The sequence below is a fragment of the Stigmatopora argus genome, chromosome 10 (genome assembly GCF_051989625.1).
Source record: "Stigmatopora argus isolate UIUO_Sarg chromosome 10, RoL_Sarg_1.0, whole genome shotgun sequence".
NCBI lineage: Eukaryota > Metazoa > Chordata > Actinopteri > Syngnathiformes > Syngnathidae > Stigmatopora > Stigmatopora argus.
The window spans coordinates 16,164,232-16,185,071 of record NC_135396.1 but is presented as its reverse complement, the minus strand read 5'-3'; the positions used below and the strand labels follow the sequence as shown (position 1 = coordinate 16,185,071).

General features: G+C 41.7%; 1 protein-coding gene across 5 annotated transcripts in view; it reads right to left on the bottom strand.

Moving 5' to 3' along the window:
• fchsd2 (FCH and double SH3 domains 2) overlaps window positions 1-17,254 on the bottom strand; it is a 96,859-nt gene extending 79,605 nt beyond the window's left edge. For 3 of the 5 annotated variants that reach the window (XM_077611277.1, XM_077611283.1, XM_077611278.1), the window contains exons 1-2: window positions 16,918-17,254; window positions 12,276-12,373 (exon numbers count right to left, since the gene is read on the bottom strand). In XM_077611277.1, the coding sequence (XP_077467403.1) occupies window positions 12,276-12,373; window positions 16,918-16,938 (119 nt within the window). In that variant the 5' untranslated portion in view covers window positions 16,939-17,254. Of the gene's footprint in view, window positions 1-12,275; window positions 12,374-16,073; window positions 16,874-16,917 lie in introns of those variants that run through there. The other 2 variants (XM_077611280.1, XM_077611279.1) reach the window with 1 other exon arrangement.
• Window positions 17,255-20,840: the final 3,586 nt, after the last annotated feature.

Genomic DNA, 20,840 nt, shown 5'->3' with positions numbered 1-20,840 from the left:
ATATGAAAGGGCTTTACTCCGGAAGATATGCATATGCGTGAGTTGTCTGCCTAAGTTCGACAAACTATAATAACAATCCCATTAATGTGATTTAATGATCTCCCACTGTCTTAGCCCCATATCTAAATAAAACTTGATTATGCTGAATAGACTGAATGGAAGCAAGTGTGTCCTCGAGCAGGGGTCCTCCTGTCTAGAATCGTGCTAAATAACTGCGGCTTGCTCGTTTCTTTAATTATTATTTTTTCCTTGAGCCTGGATGCCAGTGGGGAAAAAAATCAAAAAGGGAGCAAGCAGCAGTTATCAAGATACTTGGAAGTCTCGCGCGATCTGCGTTCCACAAATTCTAAACTGGAGGACACCTGTACACATAGTAATCATTAATATGACATAATGACTGGGCTATCCCCAACTCTCTTAGCCCATATCTAAATAAAACTTGATTGCACTGAATGGAAGTGTGTACGCGAGCACGGGTCCTCCTGTCTATAATTTGGGGAACACAGTCTGCGTGAAACTTCCAAGTATCTCGATAACTGCTGCTAGCTAGATTTTTGAAAACAGATATGAAGAAAAAAAATAATTAAAAGACAAATGAAAAAAAAAACAATGAAAAAAAGTATTTAAAAAAAGTTAATTCGAAAAACGGGGTTTTCTAAAATAATTAATTCAAAAAGCAACCCCCAAAATAAAAGAATTCGAAAAATATCATTTTCTGAACCGCTTTATCCTCATTAGGGTTGCGAGGGGTGCTATCCCAGCTGTCTCCGGGGCAGAGGCGGGGGACACCCTGAATCAGTGGCCAGCCAATCGCAGGGCACAAGGAGACAGACAAACATTCACACACACATACCTAGGGGCAATTTAGAGTGTCCAATCAGCCTACCATGCATGTTTTTGGAATGTGGGAGGAAACCGGAGTACCCGGAGGAAACCCACGCAGGCCCGTGGAGAACATGCAAACTCCATACAGATGGACATGACCTGGATTTGAACACAGGGCCCCAGAACTGTGAGGTCGACGCGCTAACCACTTGCACCACCGAGCCGCCGAATTGGAAAAATGAAGAATGAAAATTAATTTAAAAAACAACCTTAGAAAATAAATTTGAAAAACAAAGAAGAAAAAAATAATTCAAAAAAACAACCCCAGAAAATAAATTAATTTGAAAAAAAACTGAGTTTTCAAAAAATAATTATTTCAAAAACAACCCCCAAAATAAGTTAACCCAAAACAAATTCATTTTTAAGGTGAATGCACTAAGCTTCCATAAAGAAGCTACAGTGCCTAGAGAAAACATAATATACACACAGTGTGCAAACACAGCAAGGCAATATATTTGAATATAGTTGACACAAATTTGAACTTCTAACTTTGAAATTATATTGGACTGTATTCACTGAATGATAAATTGATTAAAATATGAAAAGCCACACGATAAGGGATATTAAATTTTTAATTGCTTTGCTACAAATAAGTGGGTTTCTGGGGTGAATGCCACTACCCAACCATCAGAAGATAATTTTGCCTGAACAAGATCCAGTAATTCGTGAGTTTGCCCCCACACTGTTTCAGAATTTATTTGGGCTGATCCATCACCTTAATATCTGGCACTGTAGTAATGGATTTGCAGACAGCTGATGTCGCGTAGCAGGACAAGCAGCTGTCAATCAGTCACCGCAATATAGTAACTTCACATTCTGATAGTGGAAGTCTTTTCCTCTGCTTAGAAAAGGCAAAATAAGGACTGTTCCAGGATGGCGGAGAGAGGACAATATAACCTCAATACATGATTTTGATGAATTTGGCAACGAACCCGCTCTAAACAGGATGCAATAGTGGGACTTGCTCCTTATGTCTGGGTGAGGTGGAAGACGACAGAGTGTTCCGGTCCACAAGCAATGTGTGGAGGGAGGGATGGAGGGAGGGAGAGAGCGAGAGAGAGAGAGAGAGAGAGAAAGCAAGAGAGAGAGAGAGAGAGAGAGCACGTGCAAGAAAGAGCACACTGCTCGCAAAGTTGCACTATTGGTCAATAGTCAGCAGCAAATAGTAGGAACACGTAGGACGTGCACGTCAAACAGAAATTCCAGATCAGCTGTTGGTGAATATGTCAAACTACACAGGGTGTCGGGACCCCACCATCTCAAGACATCCGCCATAAGAGTACACGGTTCTCCATGACGTGTCTGTTGGGCCAAAAGCCGGCTAATATATTGTAGTGTGAGTCAGGCATAAGTGGTGTTGGTGTAAGAAATGAACATGTATGTATGTGTAAAGAAATCATCCTGGACTTTCGCAAACACGGCACAGATCTGGCCCCACTCCTCATAAATGGAGTATGTGTAGACAGGGTCCAGTCCTTTAAATTCCTGGGGGTCCACGTCACGGACAAGCTCTCATGGTCTACAAACACCACGGCAGTGGTGAAGAAGGCTCAGACACGACTCCATTTCCTCAGGGTACTTAGGAAGAACAACTTGGGCACCAATCTTCTGAGAACCTTCTATAGAACCACTGTAGAGAGCATCCTGGCGTACGGCATCACAGTGTGGTACGCTGGAAGCACGGCGGCAGACAAAAAGGCCATGCAGAAAGTGATTAACACTGCCCAGAGGATTGTCGGCTGCTCTCTGCCCTCACTTGAAGACATTGCCAGCCCTCGTTACCTCAGCAGAGCAAAGAACATCATAGGGGACCCTTACCACCCTGGTCACAATCTGTTCCAGCTGCTGCCCTCTGGCAGACGCTATAGGTCCCACAAAGCACGGACAAATAGGCTTAAGGACAGTTTTTTCCCCACATCCATCAGAAATCTAAACTCGCGCTAACATAACACACATTCCCCTCTGCGGTATATGAACAGATGTTTGGTTGGTGATCTGCCTCCTACTAGCTGACTGAGGAAAGGTAAGTGGAAGACAGTGAGAGGTAAGCGAGAGGTAAGCGACCTGTATCCTCAACAGCGGAATGACAAATTACAAGTCCGTAACTTACACTTATTAGGTCTTTTGCCGATTAAACGTAGCTTATGGAGAAGCACCATCAATTTCGTCACACGCAGTTTCTGCGTGTGATGACAAGTAGGCTTTTGTGTTGTGATAATGACGACAGGGCCTATGTCCGATTATTATTATTATTATTATTATTATGTAGCCTGATTAATTGTAAATTATTGTCTTCAATATATACCAAGGATATTATCTGAAATCCTTGCAACCCTTGTGAGAATAAGCGGTATGGAAAATGAATGAATGATCTGAAATTGAGGCTTGTGTGTCTTCCATTTGCATTTGCGTGTTGAAGTGGTTGTCTGTCTCCTTGTGTCCTGCGATCGCCTGGCCACCGATTCAGGGTGTCCCCTGCCTCCGGCCCGAAGTCAGGTGGTATAGGCTCGAGAATCCCCCGTGACCCTTGTGAGGATAAGCAGTTCAGAAATTGAATGAATGAATGAATTTAAATTCTAATTTGAATTTCAATGTGTGTGTATGCATGCGTGCGTCCACGTGTGTGTATTCCAAGGCAGATATAAGAGTATAGGGGATTTAATAGTTGGATTGAGGACATCAAGTTGACTGAATGTGTCCACAAAATTGTCATCAAGCGCTCTCTCTTTGATCCCACTCTTAGCACACCTCCACCTAAAATGCTCCCACAGGATTACATAGGCTTTCATTGTAGCCATCTTGCTATTGATCTGTCTCCCTCTCACTCTGTTTTTCATTGACTTTACCTTCATGACTCAGTGTGTTTGAGCGTGTGTGAGTCTACACTGATTAAATCCAGCCAGTGGATTAATAAGGGTAAATAACCTAGAGCAGCTTTTTGGATTTAAGAGTTAAAATCCAGCGTAGGCTTTGCAGCATGCATGTATTTGATTATGTTTCACGATCCGGGGGCGGGGCGAGCGTTTCGGTGAAACGTCCGTTCAGCGAACTGTTCGTCGGCCAAACGTCCGTCGGCCAAACGTCTTTCGGCGAATCGTCCGAGTACCCCCTATCACACGGTGCGTTTTATAGGTGTGAAAATACGGTAGTACCTAAAATGTCATAATAACAGTTCATATTGAATTTAATTGAATGATGATTAATTATTCATATTCATTGCATTAAGAATTATATCAAGTAAGATACAGAGGGCATTTTAAACATATTTACATGTGATAAAAATATAAAATACAGTTATCCCTCGAATATCGCAGTTAATGTAGACCAGACATGGCCACGATAAATGAAAAATCTCAGTGGGATCACCCCCATTATTACTACCACCAAATGTTTTTGCGCCGATACAGAAATGCATGTACACAATTACAATTATCCAACAGTGTCCCGTATTAACTCACATATAAGCCGCATTTGTCGGACAATAAAATGATGACTGAATCGAGGGTGTGGCTTATATGCACATAAAAAGAAGACATGCACGAAACTGCAAAGTGACAAAAACAAAACACCATAACACCATGACACAAGACAATGCGGCTGATACGGTCATTTATTTCAAAATAGACAAACATAAAATGCTAAACAAAATTTATCTTGACGTCTATGAATGAAATTCAAGAGAAAATACACCTCATCTTGCATAAAAGGTGAAAAAATTCACTTGTGCTTGCCACCGCTCGCTCATGGCGTCGCCAGACCACTGCAGTTATAAACGTGCTCTGACTGGAGAGACGCGGGTAGCCTTGACAGATGTGTTCTTAGCGTTTACCATGTCAACTTCTTAAGCACATCCCAATAGTAATTAAGGCTGATCGAAGGTCTTGCGGTCGATCGTTAAAATATCAGCCTTGATACCTGCGTAATGTGTATCTCATGCTATTATTGCACCCAGAGACTTGGTGAACACTATACTGGTACGGACACACTGTTTGGTTGTGCTTACGTTAGTTCCTTTTTTAAAGGAAATTGTACATTTGTCATTATGAAATAATTATTTCTCGTTCGAAAGTGACAACTATTGCAGTAATATCTCATCTCATTTTCTGAATCGCTTCATCCTCATTAGGATCGCGGGGGCTGCTGGAGTCTATCCCAGCTGAATCCGGACCAGAGCCGGGGCCAGCCGATCGCAGGGCACAAGGAGACAGACAACCATGAACACTCACACCCATACGTAGGTTCAAATTAGAGTGTCCAATCAGCCTACCAGAAACCAGAGTACCCAGAGGAAACCCACACAGGCCCAAGGAGAACATGCAAACTCCACACAGGTTGACATGACCTAGATTTGAACCCAGGACCCCAGAGCTGTGAGGCCGACGCGCTAACCACTCGAACCATCAAAAAAAAAATCGAGATATTTCGACATTAGAAGCAAATTGGCCGCCACAACATCTTTAACTTCCGGTTGGAAATTTTTTATTTCTGTCATTAAAAAGCTTCAGGTTCTCATCGAGATAGACTTGTTTCTTTTTTCAAATTTAAAAATTTGATATTTGCGGCGTTGGGTACCCCTGTCATAAGCTTTTTTTTTCACCAAGTCGGCAACCTTACTGCTAGTCAACCAGAAAGTCAGGGTTCTATTATTAACTTTTTAAGCCACAGGTAATCCATCTATTTTATCCGAGGGGGCAATCCACCCTAACCCATTATAGCCAGGGATCGGAAACATTTTGGACTCAAAATTTAAAAGTAATAACACATGAAAATAAGTGCCATTTTTAGTAATTTCACCACTTTTAAAGTACAAAAAGTCTAAATTATTTTGACAACATTGTTACGCTGTTGCTAATCAATGAGTATCAATGTGACTATTCATGCAAAGGAGTCTAATGAAAAAACAAATTATGAATAAAGCGGCTAGAGGTAGTGTCGGCGCCACAGTGACGCTGCTATTGTTGTTGTTGTTAGGTCACCCAGGCGCCTGAGGATTACCCTCAGCAGCGCTAGAGCTGTCACTGGAACGCGGATTAGTTCATCCAGGGGGTAGCCGGAGGTGTGGGGCAGTGCGAATATCTCCGGCTGGATGAAAAACGTAGGGCGCCACGTTCCTGGGTGGCAGCTCTGGGTGGTTTTATTGGATTCGCAGGCCGCGACGGGCGGCCTCTCGGGAGACACCTCGTGAAGGTTCCAACTGTTGTCTCCCGTGACGCTGCTATAGGTGCTTTCGGGACTCAGCTCTCCTAACAGCAGTTTCACTACTCACAGGTTAGCAGAGAGCTATATGTTCCCTACCCCTGCATTATACAAATAATAAAACAGCACGCACCTGCCTCCTACATTGACTTATATTAACTGCATGAAGATCACAGGCGCAACCCAAATAAGAATATTAGGGAAAACAGTATTATGTATATTTACCGTATTTACCCGCATATAAGTCGTATTTGTCGCTAAAAAAATGATGACTGAATCAAGGGTACGACTTATATGCGAATAAAAAGACATGCACGAAACTGCAAGGTGACAAAGACGAAACACCATAACGCAAGACAATGGGGCCGGTACGGTCATTTATTTCAATATTGAGAAAAGATAAACAGATAAAACGCTAAACAAAATGTATTTTGACATGTCTGAATGAAATTCGAGAAAAAAAAACGTATCTTGCAGAAAACGTGAAAAAACTCACTCGCTCAGGGCGTCGCCATCTTACCATAGTTAAACGTGCTCTGACTGGCCAGACGCGAGTAGCCTAGATACAGTGTGTTCGTATTGATTCCCATGTCAGCACTTCCCAATACAGTGGTACCTCGTCATACGACCGCTCGTCATACAAAATTCTCGTCTTACGAGGGAAATTTCGATCGAATAATTAGCCCGTCATGCGATCAAAATTTCGTGATGCGACCAAGCCAGGTCTTTTTTGCATATCTTTCGTGTATAACAATATCTACGAGCACAGAACGATTAATTCAGACGAGTTTCTCATACGACCAGGAAACGCACAACGCGCGGGCAAAAAGAGGGCTTTCTGGGTAATGAAGTATACTCGTGCACACAACACCCATAGGCAATGGCAACCTTTCTCAGAATAAAACTTCATTACCCACAATCAATACGTGGGTAAGCTCAACTATTGTATTTCCTGTTATTCTTTCGAAGGAAAGACGCTCCCGCGATCGTTCTTTAAAGACTATTTCTCGTTTGCAAGTGGTCGTGCGTTATCCTATTGTGATGACATTTGTAAGCGACATTATCGAAATATTTTGAAGGGTAGACAAAAACAAACAACTCTTGATGCGTTCGTTTTGAAGACTTCGGCGGTGCGGCCAGGTGGTGTCAACCCGTAGAACTACGTAAGGTAAAAAAGATTACAACAAATTTAGAATTTAGTTTTGTTTGAAGTTACATTAAACTTTGAGTGTCTGTATATAGTTATCCAAGTTAATTTAAATTTGTTTGTTCGTTTACGAGTGCATTGTTGCCGTGGATAAAGCCCCCCCGAACAGCCCCCGCCTCCGTATATGCCGCTGTCTCTACCCTCCGCGAAATGTGTCTAATTTTACTCCTATTAAACACATTATTACTATCAAACCACTCGTTATTTATTACTTTGTCAATATATGGCGAATTATAAGAAATAAAACATTTTTTCCAATCCAATATCCTGTTTTTGGTATTTTTTTCAGAGAGTTGGAACGAATTAATTTGTTTCCCATTCATTTCAATGGGAAACTTCCGCTCGAGTTACGAGAATCTTGTCATACGAGGTCAGTCCCGGAACGGATTAAGCTCGTATCTCGAGGTACCACTGTAGTTGTTAAGGCTGATCGAATGTCTTGCGGTCGATCATTAAAATATCAGGCTTGATACCTGCATAATGTGTATCCCATGCTGTTATTGAACCCAGAGACTTGGTGAACGCTATACTGCTACGGACACACTTCCTGGTTGTGCTTATGTTACTTCCTTTTTGAATTTTTCTAGGTGCAGGCAACACACTTTCAGTTTCGGAACACATAAAGCAAATGATTGTACATTTGTGATTATGAGATAAAACAAAATTCTGATTTGATTTTTTTTCTTTTTATTTCTTGTTCGAAAGTGTCAATTATCGCAGTAATATGAACCATAGGTAAAAAATGAGATAATTCGACATTAAAAGCAATTTGCCTCCCACAACATCTTAAACTTCTGGTAAGATAATTTTAATTACTGTCATTAAAAAGCATTAGGTTCTCTTCAAGATAGACACTTTTTTCAAATTGAATAATTTGATATTTTGCATTTACAAAGACCGGCATATTAACTTCCTTATGATATTGACCCTAATCATTTGCTTTTGATTCATGCAGTATCTCAGAAATACCACGTGCGATGATTTTTCTTAAGATTTTCCCTTCAAAGTAACATTTCTAGTGAAAATTGTGAATCAGGGCCCGGCTTATACGGAATTGTAAAATTCAACAATTTTAAGGTTGCGGCGTAATGCAAGTAAATACGGTAATTTACTATTATAATGTAATACCAAACACAGATAGGGTGAAATATTTTATGAGGACCGGTACAAAGACAAAATCCCAAATGGAGCTTAATTGATGCGCACCGGCTTGCGTTGCAAAATGGCGGTGCCTTTAAAAAAACAGACAAATATTTCTGTCAGGAGCAGCTCGTTTGTCCCTCCTGGTTTGCCGTTGGATTCGAGCAGCTGTGAGTGATTCATGATTACTTCCTGATGTGTGTATTTAAGCACCATGGAAGTGGTAGTCATTGTCGGATCGTCCTGCGTGACACTGCATACATCGCTGGCTGCAGAGGTACTGTTTCGCCATGCTCCGGTTTTGTTTCGTTTTGGGATGTACAAGTCCTTGTTATTTTGTAAAGCTTTTTGAGTCATTAAAGTTAATGTCATGAGCACAGTTCGTCTCGTCCACTCCTGCTTCCCCGCTACTGGGTCCAAATCCCTCTGATCATGCCACGACGTCTCGGCGCGACCATAACAATTTCACACGAGCAACGGAAAAAAGGTTCAGATGCGCAGGCATCTGCGCAGAAGACGAAAATGTGTCGCAAAATGGCCGCGCCCGTGACAGGAAACAAAACAGACGAAGCGATTGTGATTTTCCTCATTTTATTTTACATAATCAAAACGATACCTGCCCTTTCGCGCAGCTAATTACGTTTTGACAGCTGCCCCGGCATTAGGGCAGTCTTTAACGTTGAGTCCTGAAGATCAAGAGTAAACCTGAGCAAGCTCCAGCTTACTTTGTGGAGAAGCAGACTGGGCCCTGGATCAGTCATGAGGCAATCACACTTTACAAATTTGTTCAGACATTAAAAAATCAAAGGGCATACTCTATGCTTTTGATAGGAGGTCAGTTTATAGAGTGCTGTTTTAATAATGGTGCTGCAATTGTTCACTTTAGCTTAACACAGGAGTCGGCAACCCAAAATGTTGAAAGAGCCATATTGGACAAAAAGAAATGTCTGGAGCCTTACAATAAAGTCAACACATGCTGTATGTGTCAATTGTTCACTTTAGCTTAACACAGGAGTCGGCAACCCAAAATGTTGAAAGAGCCACATTGGACAAAGAGAAATGTCTGGAGCCTTACAATAAAGTCAACACATGCTGTATGTATCTATATTAGCCTAATATCAAAATGAGTACATTGGCTACAAATTAATCATGAGCATTCATGATTAAATATTTATTTTCCCTGCAGTGCAATTCATAGAGAACGATAAGGCTCCTCTTTGTGCAAAGGTATTTACGAGGCATTAAAAAAAAGAAAGAAAATACCAGGGAGAATTTACTTGGATCTTTTAGTGGATCGGCTCTGTGTTGTCCTGCATTTCATAATTGCTCATTTTGGCCGTGTTCTTGTCCTTTTCTGTTCGTGCTCCATGTTAGCCTTTATTGCTAACCAAGCTAAAAACAAATTTCCTTATCATCCTCTTCTCCTGAGCATTGGTCTAGGGTTCATGTTGGTTCATGTGAGGGTCAGGTGGTGTAATTGCAGTTTAACATTATCAATTTTTTTTCGAAACTTTTTTATTATTATTGTTGACAAAAATTATTTCACGATAATTATCGTTAGCGTTTTGTCGCCCAGCTCTAACTACGAGGCTTTTATTTCAACCCTTATATGCTGAAAAATACATTCACAACTTGTAAGAATCTGAAGAATGAGTGAAACAATGTGAAAAACTGAGCAAAAGAAAAGGAACACAAGCAAGACAGGTTTTTTTTAGATTGGGCTGGCATTAATTATTATTCCAGACAAAGTGAGAGCATAGGGGGGTCCGACGGCTGAGTGGTTAGCGCGTCGGCCTCACAGTGGAAGACCTGGGTTCAAATCCAGGTCCGTCCACCTGTGTGGAGTTTGCATGTTCTCCGCGGGCATGCGTGGGTTTTCTCCGGGTACTCCAGTTTCCTCCAACATTCCAAACACATGCATGGTAGGCTGATTGGACACTCTAAAATTGGTACACGGTCGATAATTACCATTTAAATCGTTGCTCAAATTCCCTCAATACAAACTGCGAATTACAGACACTCCTCAACTTACGAACGCAATTGGTTCCGAGCGATTGTTCATAAGTTGAATTTGTTTGTAAGTTGATTTAGTGCTATATTTTGTATTATAATTTATGTTTAAGGCCTATATAAGTATATTGAAGGTTTATATAAGTGCATTTGTATGTTTAAGGCTTGTATAAGTAACACGCATTGGTTTGTACTGAAAAAAAAAACATTTAATAAAATGGAGAGAATATGTACAGTACTGTAGAGAGAGAGATAGATTTATGTATTAGAAACTGGCCAAAAGAAGCGACCTAATGACGATTGCACAGTTTTCTTCTTTTTTTCATCATAAATGATGCAGTAGCACTGTATGGCATCATTCAATTGATTTGCAAACTTTGTGCAACGTTCAATATTTGGGTCCTGCTGCTCGATCTTTCTGTTTATAAATGGTACTGAATGTGCAACGCTCAACCACTCTCACGCGCATCAAGCTTCGTTATTATTACCACTCGTTTCAAATGAAATGGCTTGCCTCTTCCTAGCAACTCCCTCAATAGAAGCCTTTAGCTTTTTACCAACCATATTCAATATTGGATGCATGAGATATTTAATGATACAAATGAAAAAGGTTCTTTGCACACTGGAGATACATTCACGCACTTCCGCATTGCAACGAAGAAGAAGGTAGATGCTGGGTGAGCTGAGCTCTCACAGCGCCAGGCGTCGGTATTAGCGGCGGAAAGAAGTACTACTCCGAAAAAGACGCGAAATACAAAATTGGACTTGCGAACATTTTTGGACTTAACGCAACTTGCAGACATGTTCGTATGTACCGTTGTTCGTAAGTTGAATGTTCGTAAGTAGGGGAGCGTCTGTACTATTTAGTCATACTTAATGCCCTAGTAATTATTAGGCTAAAGAAAAGCTCCAAATTTTATTGTTTTTTGTTGGAGAACTTGTAAAGACCCTGACTGACGTAGCTTCTTAAAGGGACAACGCATGTACATACAAACTCTTATACACTCACACGTCAGCTCAGTGAAACTGCTCATGGCCATTGTTGGCTCTTATGGATGCGTAGACCGTGTTGTTTTACCTTGTTTTGTCGCCGGTCTTTTGGTCGTCGGTCTTTTGGTCGCCCGTTGTCGCGGTCCGGGCGACCAAAAGACCGGCGACCAATCGACCGCAGACGCTAAAATTGCCCCTAGGTATGAGTGTGAATGGTTGTCTGTATCCTTGTGCCCTGCGATTGGTTGGACACCAATTCAGGGTGTCCCCGCCTCTGGCCCGAAGTCAGCTGGGATAGGCTCCAGGATAAAGCCGTTCAAAAAATGAGGTGAGATGAGAATGAGAGAACAGAAGCTTCACCCTTGAAGGTAAACCTTTAAATCTCATTATAATTGTATAATGAAATTCAATTCAAATAATAATATTTTCAATTACTGGCGACCAGTCTAGGGTGTAGTCTGCCTTTTGCCCGAAGACAGTTGGGTTAGGGTCCAGCAAACCCTGCAACCCTTTCAAGGATGGGCGGTATGAAAGATGAATGATATTTTTCAATTTAAATAAAACAGAAGAGATGAAAGAGACAAGAAAAAGATTGTCAGAGAAAATGTGACATGGTGAAGCAAAAGAAAGGGGGGGGACACGAGAGACTTAGCATTAGTGAAGGAAAAAAGTCTTTCAGGGAACAGGAATAAGGCATCAGGAAATTCCTTCATCATTTCCTGACCCTTTGTCCCTTTGAGAACAAAAAAGATCTCTCAGGCTGATTCTGGTGCACATTTCTATGAGCCAAAAATCATCTGCCATTCTTTTTTCTATTTTGGGGAATGGATGAGATGACTGGCCATACCTCATGTCCTCCAGCAGGTCGCATTCAGTCTGATTTTTAAAGTGGAGTCTTGTCAACTGGTCTGTGTGTGTGTTCTTCAGCTCCTGTGTCACTTTAACCTGGAGGGGACAAAAGACACAAACTAGCCATTTCATTTCATCTGCCATCAGCTGTTGACACTTCTGTGGTTGACAGTGCAGTCAATTCAGAAAATATATACCCACATGGGTGTGGAGATTAGGGTGTAAAACTTAAGTTTTCATGTATGTAAAACTTTTCTCTCACAGTTGACTATTTGACTACCCTATTTGATTAGCCATTCTAAAAACATGAAAACAGATTTATAAATGTTCTATACACCTGATTGCATGTTTCCAATGATTACTTTAGAGATTCATATTTCTTAGAGGTGTTTTACCATACTACATGGGTGCGGTTTATATTCTCACACTTGACATATTGTTCTTGTGTAGACCACCACATTCAATCTGTAAGATTAATCCAATTTTATCCCCCGAGTTCTCTTCAACACTAAATTTTTATTCATTCATTCATTTTCCATGCCAGATATCCTCACAAGGGTCGCAGGGGAGTTGGAGCCTATCCCAGAAAACTATGGCAGGGGACACACTGAATTGTTTGTGAGCCAATCGCAGGGCACAAGGAGATTTAAAAAAAAACTCAAAACTAACTCTTGAGTGAATAAAGAACTATGCTAATTTTCTCATCTTATCTCCTTTTCTAAACCGCTTTATCCTCGTTAGGGTAGAGGTGCTGAAGCCTACCCCAGCTGACTCCGGGCCATAGGCGGGAGATTCCTATCTGATCCGCGGGATTGTTCTGTGTGACGGGCACTTTCTAGCTCAGGGGAGGGCAAACCGGTCCTCGAGAACCGCTGTGGATGCAGGTTTTTGTTCCAACCGATCCAGCACAGACACTTTGACCAATGAGATTTCTGCAGAAAACAAGAAGCACCTGACTGCAATCCACTGATTGCACTTATAGGACACCAGATTGGTAAAAAGGTGTCCTCTTTATGGGTTGCAATGAAAACCTGCACCCACTGTGGCCCTTTGTGGAATAGTTTGCCCACCCCTTTTCTAGCTAATTTATAATGTACATAATTAAATGCTTTAAATTTTTTTGACAAGGGCACCGCAAAACCACATGTGGAAATTGCCTGGAAATGGCTACAAATCAGAAGGATCTGACAAACAAACAAGAAGCACACTGGAAAGTCTCTCAAAATCAATAGGAAATTATCCAAAATTTACCATAAGTGACCTGTAAGTACCCTAAAATGGAAGTGAAAAAAAGAAGTGACGCAAAACTATCTAATTGCCTACTCAGAGCTGCAAACCTTTGTCGACCCCATTAAAGGAGTACCCTGGTCCCATTTCAAGAGTTTTCCGGGGTGAATACAATTCATGCAAAATCGATATAAAAAGCAAAAAAAATAACGTATGACAATTCAAATCTAACTGTTATTATCATGTATTTACATGTTTTTGCAAACTATTGAAAAAGTACAGCATAATGAAAATAAGTTCATCTTTATGTTTGGGTCCTTCTACGTGTGTTTTACTGTCAGTAATTCCACCATGTGTCACGCTGAAGTCGCACATGCATGTTGTGCAATGTGCAAATGTCGGTCCTTTTGGAGACGGCGTCAACATGGGATATTTCGTCGAATAAGAAGCAATAAAGTTCTGCGAGTGTCTGGATTTCTTAAAAGTTTTTTTCTAAAATGTGATCCATTTTGCACTTATTCCGAGGAGTCATATTGATAAGACTTACTAGTGCCGTGTACGCCTACTTCCTTTAAAACAGTGGTTCTTAACCTGGGTTCAATCAAACCCTGGGGGTTCGGTGAGTCGGTCTCAGGGGTTCGGTGGACTCTGCCACAGAGGTCAAGACACATCGACACATCAGGTCTATTCACGATAGCATGCCCCACTTGACCATCACTGGCTGCAGATGATAACGTGACATTGCTTGGCCAATCAGTGCTGTGAGGAATTTATATATCTTGAAATTAAAAAAAATCATATTTTATTTTACACTAAAGGAGGGTTCATTGAATGCGCATATGAAATTGGGAGGGTTCAGTAAATGCGCATATGAAACTGGTGGGGTTCAGCAGCTCCGACAAGGTTAAGAACCACTGCTTTAGAACAAGCCCGGCAATGATAGAATTTGTTTTAAAACAAAAGACTGGTGGTTTAGTCAGCCTTAATAATACTTCCCTTCCTTGTGAAAAAAAAACGAAAATGTTAAGGGCAATAAACGAAAATGTTAAGGGCAATAGACGAAAATGTTAAGGGCAATAGACGCTACCTATGCAATCGATTCCGAATTGATTGCCACGCTGAAGTCGCACAAGACGAATCATTTGCCAGACATTGTAACTCAGATGATTCACAATGCACTCGTGTTACCGAATTCTTCCGGTTTATAGTGCTGTTGAATCAGGATGGCGAAAGGCGAAGCGATGGTGTGAATTTTGAGTCATTTAAATTGGAAATGTGGTACTTTTCCGCAATGGTTGCTTCAAAAAAATTTAAGTGACAATTTTTGGGGGATTTCCGGGGTTTAGGGAGGTTGTCCGGGGTCCCAGAGTTTGCGTTGTATTTCCGAGTAAACCCCGGAAATTCCGGGGTAGTTGGCAGCTTTGCCTACTATTGACAATGATAAATTTCCAATTCCGTTATAAACTGGCTGTAGATGCTCATCTTTCAGTGCCATTGAATTTACTCGCAACAAAAGAGGAAATGGCAAGACGTAAGGCATCTACCCACTTGATATGATTTCTGGCCGCCCTGCCAGACCTCAGTCGCCAAAATGGATTAGACGTCAATTCCATTTTGACTGGGAGAGCCTCGCAATGCTGTCAGGCCCCAGTCAAAATGGATTGGGCATCTAAGCGCCATCAGTGGCACTGAAACGTGAGCATTCACAGCCACTCCTCCCAGTATAAATAAACTGAATATCCATCATTGGTAAAAGCAGGAAATGAGTTAATCACAAAGGTTATTTCTTCTTCTCTTTAGGGTTGTTGGAGACCTGGAGCCACCTGCAGGGTACTAGCAGTCATTTTTTAATCAAAATATCTGAATGAGGTGTTTTCATAAGTGGTGAGACATCAACAAGAAGATACTTCAGTGGCTGCATGGTTCCTACTGTGAGGCAAAGGACTGAAAAAGACTGATGCAGTGTTGAAACGAATTTGTCAGCCACATCACCATAACTACCATTCTTCCAACCACTCATTTCCACAGAAAAAAAGTAAGATTAGTACCAAATTTAAAAAGCACCAGCCAATCAATATTGTAATTGCTAAACTAGATTTTCTCACTTAGTCTCTACAGCATGGTGGCCCAGTGGGGTGAGTGGTTAGCGGGTCGGACTCACAGCACTGGGGTCCTGGGTTCAAGTCCAGGTCGGTCCACCTGTGTGGAGTTTTCATGTTCGGGCCTGCGTGGGTTTCCTCTGGGTACTCCTGTTTCCTCCCACATTCCAAAAGCCTGCACGGTAGGCTGATTGGACACTCTAAATTGCCTCTAGGTTTGGGTGTGAGAGTGAATGGTTGTCTGTCTCCTTGTGCCCTGCGATTGGCCAGCCACCGATTCAGGGTTTCCCCGCCTCTGGCCTGGAGTCACTGGGATAGGCTCCAGCACCCCCCGCCCCCACCTTCCATGACCTTAATGAGGATGAAGGGGTTCAGAAAATTAGATGAGATGAGTCTCTGCAGCCTCCATGGTGATGTGTTTTACAGACATGGCATGACACGTTGAGGGAGAGTAGGAACTAGAAACTCACAGCACATGTGGGAATATGTTGTAATTAAGAGGAAACTGCACTGGTTCACACCAAGGTAATTGGCTCTGATGCAGCTATTTCAGGACAACACATAACACACAGAGAGGACCAATCCAAAAATTGACTTGGCAGTGTTCTCAGTAACCCTTGCTAAATCAATACAGCAGTCTAGTGTGTGCGTGTGCGTGTGCGTGTACGTGTACGTGTACGTGTACGTGTACGTGTACGTGTACGTGTACGTGTACGTGTACGTGTACGTGTACGTGTACGTGTACGTGTACGTGTGCGCGTGTGCGTGTGCGTGTGTGTATCAGTTGCATTACTATGTGTGACCCTGGGCAGACTGAAGGTGCCCCCCACCCCCAAGACAACAAGCATCAGCACCCAAGTATGTTGAGCCACTGCTGCAGTCGCTTACATAGTACGATAGCGCCAGTGGCTGACAACATAACACAATGATGGACACAAAGCTAGCTAGCATCAAGTTATGTGCTTGCTAACGTCAATAACAAATTCAAACAAGCAATTCTACACATGTTCATAGTAGCGTGGGGTTGTATTAGGAACAATTATGAACCATCCAAATTTTGAGGACAGGACAGATGTACCATCATCATCTATTCTCCATCATGTCATAAAGGTTAAAATTACCTAACGATAACAATCCACTAATATAAGCAAGCAAAGTGGCTCTTTCGGTATAATGTTTGCCCTTTCGAACATTGTGCTTTGTGTGTGGTTACCTGGACAATTAATTGTGTTACTACTGTACATTGTTTTCCATTCGTCATTGTCTTACTCGGGCTTAAAATATCATCAATAACGGGCTATGGACATCACTCACCTTCCTCGGCGGCGGCTGCATTTTGGAGTATTGACATGAATGGTATTTTCCCTGTAAAATGTATTGTAATCCAAAAGAGAGCTGCTATTTCGTCCTCCTACGACCATAAAAAGCTGACAGTAATCCTCCCGTCCACGCGACAGGGAGGAAAGACGGAGGAGTTAGATTTGTACTCCGGTGGCCATGATTGATGGCAAACGGGCTGGTAATTTATACCAAGCGGAAAGTGAGGCTGCGAGGAGAGTATGTGGACTTTTGTGTTGCTTGCTGCCACTGCTGGGTGGCTGGGGAGTACAGTATACTGACTGAACTGATCTGAGAAAGGGAGGGGAGCGGAAAAGGCAGAGGGGGGTAAAGGTGAAAAACAACGGGGAACCCCATCGGCGGTTAAGAGCAATGGCTCCTCTAAGCGGCGACATAAGGTAAAGCATCCGGTTTGGGACTGGCGAAAAGACCATGGAATTTTTTTTTTTTTTATTCCGAATTGCTCATTCTCGGCCTTTCACACTCTGACTTCACAACACCCAGATGAGACTAAACTGTATTCCACGTAGTCAATGCGCTCTTACTCCTCTCAGCCCACTAAAGAGGACACTAGTGCAGCCAGTGGCTCCGACCAGTACAGCTTGACTCCGTGCCGCAGAAGCAGAGAGCTGCATGGCAACAAGGGATCGCAGTCGAGCTCAGATAAATCGATTAATCTATGGGCCGCCCATTGTAAAGCGGCTCGAGCGTCAAATATTTTGTCTCATTGAGCTAACAACAATTTTAAAAACCTGATATGATTATCTCCACATTTACAACAATACTTAATATTTCAGAAATATTAAGTATTGTTGTAAATGTGGAGATAATCATATCAGGTTTTTAAAATTAGCTCTCATTGAGCTAACAACAATTTTAAAAACCTGATATGATTATCTCCACATTTACAACAATACTTAATATTTCAGAAATATTAAGTATTGTTGTAAATGTGGAGATAATCATATCAGGTTTTTAAAATTAGCTCTCATTGAGCTAACAACAATTTTAAAAACCTGATATGATTATCTCCACATTTACAACAATACTTAATATTTCAGAAATATTAAGTATTGTTGTAAATGTGGAGATAATCACATCAGGTTTTTAAAATTGTTGTTAGCTCAATGAGACAAAATATTTGACGCTCGAGCCGCTTTACAAAGGGCGACCCATAGATTAATCGATTTATTTCGATTTCCAGATTGCCGACTCACTAACCACTCGCTCACCGGGCCAGTCCGTTATTTTGATTAAATAATTAGAAATATATTTGTTTAGATATTTTTAAGTACTTGATTTATTTGTAATATCTAATATTTAGAAATAATTTATTTCTAAAATAAATCAAGTACTTAAAAATATCTAAACAAATATATTTCTAATTATTTAATCAAAATAACGGACTGGCCCGGTGAGCGAGTGGTTAGTGAGTCGGCAATCTGGAAACTTGAAATACTACTCCGTATGCCCGGAGGGGATAAGCCGGAAGTCCACAAACCTCTTATAGTATCCTGTATTTTATTTTGAAATTGCGTGATAGAGTTGCTGTCCCTTGGCGGTTGAGACAGAGCGTGACAATCTGATCTTTCATTCATTCATCTTCCACCCTGCGCATTCTCGTATGGGTTGCGGGGGTTGCTTGAGCCTATCCCAGCTAACTTCGAAAGGCAGACTATACACCCTAGAATTGGTCGCCAGTCAGGAGTAGAAACAAACACACAGAGGTAATCGAGGCCTCGCCTGCCCGCACCGAAGTCAGGCGAGTGAACATTACACCACTACGCCACCAGGTGGCACAATCTGACCAAAAAGCCCCCTTCCCGGGCACTTTTCTCAGGACCATCCAGCCAGCAGTGACTTCGTCTCATCTGTTTTCTGAAACGCTTTCTCCTCACTAGGGTCGCGGGAGGTGCTGGAGCCTATCCTAGCTGACTTCAGGCCAGAGGCGGGGGACACCCTGAATTGGTGGCCAGCCAATCACAGGGCAGAAGGAGACAAACAACCATTCACGCCCACACTCATACCTAGGGGCAATTTAGAGTGTCCAATCAGCCTACAATGCATGTCTTTGGAATGTGGGAGGAAACCGGAGTACCCAGAGGAAACCCACGCAGGTGGAGTGACCTGGATTTCAACCCAGGACCCCAGAGCATTGAGGCCGACGTACTAATCACTCAAGCCGCCGGGCCGTCTGAATATATTCATTCATTTTCTAAATTGTTTATCCTTACAAGGATTGCGGGGGGTGCTGGAGCCTATCCGAGCTAACTATGGGCGCCAGGCAGAGGACACCCTGAATCGGTGGCCAGCCAATTTACAGAACACAAGGAGACAGACAACCCTTCATGCTCACACTCATAACTAGAGGCAATTTAGAGTGCTCAACCAGCCTATCCTGCATGTTTTTGTGATGTGGGAGAAAACCAGAGTACCCGGAGAAAACCTCTGCAAACCCTGGAAGAACATGCAGACACAACACAGTGAGGACCCGCCTGGAATCGAACCCTGTCAATTTCAGAACTGTGAGGCTGACGCGCTAACCACTCGCACACTGGGCCGCCTAACTTGAATAGATAATCATTGAATTAAAATATCAAATTTTCTTCAATATGATATCTGGTACCAGGCATACAGTGATTCTCTAGGGCTAGGCAGTTGTAGTTTTTCAAAAACTGCAATAATTATATTATTTAGTATAATGAATATCTGTTGTTCATTGTATTAAATAATACCATTACTGCATTCGTATTTTAGACTTTATCAGTGATTTAAAAGCACAATACTAAAACATAGTATCTCCGTTCATTCATTCATTCATTTTCCATTCCACATACAGTGGTACCTCGACATACGATCGTAATCCGTTCCGAGACTGAGATCGTATGACGAGATTCTCGTAACTCGAGCGGACGTTTCCCATTGAAATTAATGGAAAACAAATTAATTTGTTCCAACCCACTGAAAAAACACCAATAACAGGATATTGGATTGGAAAAAATGTTTTATTTCTTCTAAATCGCCATCTATTAACAAAGTAACACATAACTAGTGGTTTAATAGTAATAAAATGTGTTTAATCTAACTAAAATTGGGCAGATTTCGCCGACGGGAGACAGAGACGTTTGGTGGGGTTCGTTTTTTTTCCACGACAACGCACTCGTAAACGGAACAAACAAATTTAAATTAACTTGGATTAATATACGTATACAGACACTCAAACATACGTTTAATGTAACTTTACACAAAACTGAATTCTAATTTTGTTGTAATCTTTTGTTACCTTCGTTTTCCGGGTTGGCGGTTTGCCACGCCTCCACCCACACGTTCGCTATCGACCAAAAACAGGATATTGGATTGGAAAAAATGTTTTATTTCTTATAATTCACCATATATTGACTAAGTAATAAATAACGAGTGGTTTAATAGTAATAAAATGTGTTTAATAGAAGTAAAATTAGACGCATTTCACGGACGGGAGAGACAGCGGCATAAATGGAGGCGGGGGGCGGGGGGGTGTTCGGGGGACTTTATCCACAGCACTCGTAAACGAACAAACAAATTTAAATTAACTTGGATTAATATATACAGACACTCAAACATACGTTTAATGTAACTTTACACAAAACTGAATTCTAATTTTGTTATAATCTTTTGTTACCTTCGTTTTCCGGGTTGGCGGTTTGCCACGCCTCCACCCTCACGTTCGCTATCGATGAGCTGTTTGCTGTTGTACTAAGTATTCCCTTCAAAATATTCCGAAAATGATTCACACAAATGTCCTCTAAATAGGATAACCCACGACCACTTGCCAACGAGAAATAGTCTTGTAGTACATTTTAGCGATCGCTCCGCTGCTCATAAAGACCGGCTCGCAACTCCCTCGTTGAAATGGCTCT